The following is a 6,523-nucleotide window of genomic DNA, read 5'->3' as shown; positions in this document are numbered from 1 at the left end:
AATTGAGAGTCGCTGATTTCCTCTCGTTTGTTGACAAGTTCACCTGACCGTATCGCGGTGATATTTTGACGGAAATGATAACTCGTTGCGTTTATTGAAGTCAAGTCACTGTAGGACTTTTTGTTCGAACGTATAATTAAGAATAATTTAATCGGCTGATTATTAAGAGAATTCGAAGAAGGTTAGGAATGTGATTTATTGTTGACCCATAAAACTAAATTTAGTTCGAACGGTTCGAACCAAATCAGATGGAAGCGTGTCAAAGCGCGTTCTCAAGTTTACGCGGTGATGATCGCCGTGAGAGCACAATAAAACCGTTTCAGCAGACATTTCGACTGAACATTTTTCCACAGTGATTTAAACACATACTTTAGTAGAATAATGGTAATTCCGAGGGAATTGGTCTCGAAAACGCGTATGATTATTCGTGCGATTTTTAGACGTCTCTTGCTCGTGAATAAGCAACACTCGCCTATATTAAAAACGAGGAGAGAGGAGAGAGCAAGGAAGAGAGAGCGCGAGACAGCGCCAACAGCGCTGTTGGGAGCGCGACATCTGGTGACGGGGATGAGCAACGTTGGCAAAACGCTCGTCGCGCGCCCGCGCCACTCTCCCAGTACTCCAGTACGCGGCCGGTGTGCGTTGTGAATCGGCGCGCTGCGTACCGCGAGACCTGTCTCGTTCGCTCTTTCTCCCATCTTCAGTATGACTCGGACTGCCGGCAGGTGAACGTCGGTGGGGCTCGTGGGGTCACTCGAAACATCACAGTATCCTCATGGGGAAAGCTCATCCTTATTTTCTTTACTTTCGGGTTTTTTTTACTCTGATAATAGCCGTGAATACATATGCATGCTGAGAAGAGTGTAATCCCAGCGTCCAACTGTACCGACGGCTCGTCTGCATTGAGGATTTCGAAAAATCTCGTTATTTATACCGCGATGATTTAATTTATCACATCAATTCTCGTAGATGTATCAATCTATTTATACATGTAAATAAATACATGAAAAGTGGAGTTATTGCGCTCACGTTAAAGTGAAATTTATTGTAGTGGGTTTTAAAAACATTACGAGGAGAGAAACAGAACTCCTCGAGGTCTTACCAACAGGGTCGATAAACGGGGTGCGGGGGATGGAGTCGAAGAATGGACTGAAAGGACTTGGCGATATAGAAGAAAGAAAACGTGCTATCTCGTGATCGTAAAAGCTTCGCAATAAGAGAGAAAAACGCAAAATACTCAACTTAAACTCTACCTTTATGAAAGATCAAACGACTAAAAATACCTAAATCAATACATTGATAATCGCTGGTTCGTGAATATTTGATAAAATAACCGAAATAATTAATTGTTTAATAAACAACGGAAAATGCGTCGTAATGTGAAAATAGTGTTGGTACTTTCGTGCGCGTGGATGTTCGTCTTTGTTTACTACTATCACACGTCGAGGGATCCAAAGGTAAGAACTCTGCCGCCACTTGTTTGCGTTTAGGATCGATCGAATTTCGGTTTCGCGTTGTGAAAAATTGACGTTCCTTGTCATGGAATTTCTTTGAGGCGCGATCACTTTTTCCCGGTTTTCAAGCACCAAATTTTTTTACGATTTTGAATTAAGTACCGTTCTCCAAGTTTTTAGAGCACAACATTTTTTCATTATAAAAATTCAACGAATTTCGGGCGCTTTTTAAACAAGTGAGTGATTTCACGCTACTCGAACGATGTGACCTTAAATTTCCATTCATTTTTATTCACTCGACAGAACAAAATGGAGACATCATTTTTACTTGCTTTTCAGTCTCGAACGATGCAGAGTTTGAACACCCTCCTTTTTAGTACACGTAATAAAAATCATTTCTAAAATAGCTACTAAAAGAGGCCCATTTCAGCTGGCATATAAACTCGCATTATGGATACACGAGTGACTATTCTCACACATATTTCTGTATATCCCCCGTGTGCAGGGTATCCCACGTTGAGAATCTCCATGGAGGCGCATCGGGAGGGTGCATTGCCCCACTGGGAGTTGTTTGTTTGGCTCGAGGGTGGGGGGGGGGGGGGAGAGTTGGAAGGCGCCACACGGCTCATCCGGCCTTTCGAAAAGCCTGTGAAATGCGTTTGGGTATCGAATCTGTTTCAATTGTGCGTTTCAGATTTAGCTTCGCTGTTTCGCATTTCGCTTCATTTCTCCCCCCATTTTTTCTCCCTCGTTATTTATTCTGCTGCCGTAAGTTCGAGTATTTTGACAAGTTTTTTTCGACTCTTTAGCCCGGTACGCGTATTCTATAATTACCTATACGATGCAGCGAAACGTCTATGTTTCCACAGCTGCTGTTTTCCATCGTTATCAAAGATAGCTACCGTCGGGCACTCTCCAATAGAAATAATTATGATGAAATTTAGTGCTCGATAGATGAAAAGAAATGCGTGAAAACATCACGTTAACTAAAAAATTCTCGAAATTTCTGGTTTTCGGGTAACGATGATTTAATAGATTCTTGCAAGTTCAGTGCTGGGAGATATTTTTCAGCGATCTTTTCATCTTTTAAATGATTGATTCACGACGTTTTATCACGAGACTACCGCACGTGTTTCTACGTTAGAAATTGAGAGCACGCGATCGAAGGATGCTCGACGAACAGGAAAATGAGGAAATTTCGGTGGATTCGGATCCATGGAAAAGCCAAACTCTTTCTGCTCACTGTTTTTTTTATAAGAATAGAGATTTGTTACGAAAATGCGAAATTTCGCGTTCGCACGTAAATGACCTGAAAAATGGGTCACTTGGCCAACGCGAAGCAGGGGCACGAGCTGTCCGTAGCGCGGTACAATTTTCTGAAGAATTTCAGTTTAAGGAGGTTCGGTACAGGCGATACAATGTTGCCATGCTAAAATAAACATAAAAAACTTGAAAAAGTTCAGAATTTTATAAAATTTGGTCAACATATTCTTTAATGCCAAATTTGACAATACAAATCTTTAAAGATTTATCTTCTAAACGGTTATCGAGTTATTGATCACTAAAGTTTACGGACAATGCTGAAGCTTGCAACGTTGGAGTCCGACGAAAAGATTAAAAAAAACCTCCAATAATTCGAGTAAATCTCCAATTTCATTTTTCGTCGAATTCGCAATTCGTAACGACGCTGAAGTTTCCAACGTTGGAGTCCAACGAAATGAACGAAAAAAACGTTTGAAATTCACCAATTTTTTATTTCACGAATTGTTGGTGCAGCTTGAAAAACTACGAATCGCAAATTTAGCAGGGAACAAAATAGGAGAATTACTGGAATTATTGGAGAGTTTTTTTCGATCATTTCGTTGAACTCCAACGTTGGAAACTTCAGCGTCATAAGAAATCCGCTTTAATGCGTAATTAATCGCGATAACTAAGTAGAAGAAAATTTTGAAGAAATTTGTCATTTCGCACTTGATGTTGGAGAACATAATCACAAAATTTGATGAATTTCTTAACATTTAGACTTCTGTACCGAAACTCCTTAATCGCGGCTCGGCGCACGGCGTTTTCTTGGTTTTTCAGCGCCCGGGGAATGTAATCGTCCCGGTAAAAGCCTCGCCGCGTTATTAATTTACCCTTGACTTTCCTTTAGTACTCGAGCCGTAACTTATATTAAATTCTGAAACTTGTCTCGCTGAATTCCTGTAGATGTCTAGACGCAGTGGAACGGCGGGGGGGCTTAACTGACGTTTATAATTCGTAAGACAACCACGCGCGAATCCACGTACGGGGGATTCCGCGTTCGCCCAAAGGCTCCTTCGACTCCGCTTTTCTCCGACTTTTGAACTCCCGAGGAAAATCCCTTCGGAAGCGATCGGTCGATCGAGCCTCTCGAAAATTCTGTTTTTCCTCGCGGAACGACGGAAATGAGTTCGTTCGAACGACGCTCTCGAGCAGGGAACTCTCCTCGCGCGCGATTCCTTTCGCCTGCGTCTCGCAGTCTGTGCGCGGAAAAGCCCGTGCATTTTCTCTCCCCTGCGCGGAGCATTGTTAATTAGACGAATGGAAACTTGTTCCTGGACACTCCGGGAAACACGTACGTAATTACAACTTAGTTGTGCTCGACTTTGCACTTCTGTACACACTGCTCGAGCACGTATCTTTGTGCTGTTTTTCGATATTTCTCTTTCTTTGGTCCGTAAAACGAGCTTGCTAATACTCGGAGGAATATCTATTTTAAATTGCTCGGGTTTAAGCGCACTTTTCGGGTCCGACGCGAGGAAAAAGGGCTCGACGGTTGACCGGCAGGGGGGGAAAGTTTTTTCCTTTTTTTTCCCGCGAACAAACTTTCTCCGTCATTTTTCCCAGCTGAGGGTCCTCGAATTCGTGCCCGAAATGACTTCACTTTTGTGTGCGATCCTGAAATCTTGTCCGGAGGCTCGCATTGCTTTTGTGACGCTGAAGTTTCCAACGTTGGAGTCCAACGAAATAATCTAAAAGACTCTCAAATAATTCCAGCAAATCTCCAATTTTGTTCCCTGCCGAATTTCCAATTCATAATTTTTCAAGCCGCGACATCAATAATTCGTGAAATAAAAAAATAATGAATTACAAATCTTTTTTTCGTTCATTTCGTTGAACTCCAACGTTGCAAACTTCAGCGTCGTTTGCTTTTTGGTCGGATAAAAAAAGTGGCAGGGTGTCTAACGACCTGAAAAGTCATGAAAATTCTTAAATCTCATGAAATTACACTCGGACCTGAAAAAATCATGAAATGTCATGAAAAATTACCAAACAACCTGATTTTTTAAGATCTCTGCAACGCTCATTGTCATTGTCGATTTTTTGGTTTTCTTCAACATGATTTCAAAATTCGCGGGGTGGCGACAATCTCTGGTTCGTCAATACTCATCATCGATATAAAAACGAATATCGAATGAATAGTTCGTAAGAAAACAAAGATTCTTTATTTCAAAATAAAATATCATTTCTTTGTTATTTTTATTAAATTTTTTTATAATTAAAAGATGAATAAAAAGTATCAGAACCATAAGAAAAGTCATGAAAAATTCCTGTTCCTTGACTTAAAAAGCCTTAAAAGTCATGAAATTTCTGTTCTGGTCAAAATTAGACACCCTGAGTGGGGATCGCGGGCGATCTTAGCTCGAGTTGAGCTCTCGGGAGGAACCGCATCGAGGACGCAATTGACCCGCGGCCGAGTCCTCGTTGTACTCGCGTCAAGATACATTGACCTCGCTGCTTCGAGCAACCTCCAAATGGGAGGCCGAAGTCGTATTGTCAGTTTTTTCCCCAACTTGTCGCGTTCATGATCGCGCGCCCTCATTATTTTTGCCCGGGAGGCTGGGCCGTGCTCGGGCGAGCGGAGCTCGACCCGGGCCGCGCGTTCGAGCGACGTCCGACTCCCAAGCGACTCCCGATCGCGCCCGAATTCGCCGTTGACTTTCCTCACTGAGGATCTCGCGTTTCGATAGTCTCGCTGAATTTTTTCGTCACTATCGAAAGCGTTCGCGACAGAGTCGGTAAAATAATGAGCTCCGATCGCATTGACAAACGCGCGCTTCAACCGGAGCATAATTCCGTTGCAAATGAAAAGCAATTATCGCGACACCGTCCGCCGCGCCGCGGAGCGTTGAATAAACGAATGCGCGGGGCGTGCGATGAAGCCGACGCGATTAGAAAATTGCGAGGACGCTCAACCTTCCGATGTTTACGCTCGCTCCCGTGTGCGAGGCATTGAAAAAGGAGGCGAAGCACTCGCACACTCTCCGGAGTTTCCTCCAGCGGGGCATTGTCCCTTCGACGGGCTCTTAGCCTCGGCGCCCTCTCCAGCCCGCTGCAACGCACGCGTCCGTGCATCGCGGCTCGCTCGTGCTTACTTAATAAAAGCTTCGACCTCCCGAACCCGCGACGAACGCGACCCAGCGTCCTCGCGTGCTACGAGATTCGTTAACGTCCTTCAGGGACAGAAGGGCGCGCGCGAGAGCCCGAAAAGCGTGTTTTTACGTTCCCGTTCGAACGTGCGTTCGTGCGAGCACGCTTTTATACATTTGTGTACGTCGCTCCGGGCACCGGTGACTTTAATTCATTGAACATCCTCTCGAGCGCAAAAAACTGGGCGCACTGCAACGGGAATCTCGTTAAACATTCCCTCGACGCAATCATTCCAAATAATGCGCGCTTCCGCTTTTGTTTATTGGGATTCCAAAACTGAGAACGCAAAACAGCGAATCAATTTTTTCCACAATTTTATCAAAAAATCGAGCCTCGGAATTCTCATGCGCAAATCATTCCAATGCATGACCCTGAAGTTTGCAACGTTGGGGTCCAACGAAATGAAGGAAAAAAAAAACATTTGTAATTGACCAATTTTTTATTTGACGAAGTATCGGTGCAGCTTGAAAAACTACGAATTGCAAATTCGGCAGCCAACGAAATTGGAGAATTACTGGAATTATTGGAGGCTTTTTTTATATCATATCGTTGGACTCCAACGTTGCAAACTTCAGTGTCAGTCCAATGCTTCTCAACTAATGATATTTAAGCAATCT

The 6,523-nt window shown here is 43.5% G+C and overlaps 1 protein-coding gene across 1 annotated transcript in view; it reads left to right on the top strand.

Moving 5' to 3' along the window:
- The first annotated feature begins 621 nt into the window (after positions 1-621).
- The window catches only part of Pgant2 (polypeptide N-acetylgalactosaminyltransferase 2), a 157,837-nt gene continuing 151,935 nt past the window's right edge, over positions 622-6,523 (top strand). The window contains exon 1 of the mRNA XM_043414916.1: positions 622-1,457. Coding sequence (XP_043270851.1) covers positions 1,368-1,457 — 90 coding nt within the window. The 5' untranslated portion in view covers positions 622-1,367. The remainder of the gene's footprint in view (positions 1,458-6,523) is intronic.

The sequence above is a fragment of the Venturia canescens genome, chromosome 3 (genome assembly GCF_019457755.1).
Source record: "Venturia canescens isolate UGA chromosome 3, ASM1945775v1, whole genome shotgun sequence".
Taxonomy (NCBI): domain Eukaryota; kingdom Metazoa; phylum Arthropoda; class Insecta; order Hymenoptera; family Ichneumonidae; genus Venturia; species Venturia canescens.
The sequence above is the reverse complement of the archived record's forward strand: the minus strand, read 5'-3'. Positions and strand labels throughout refer to the sequence as shown.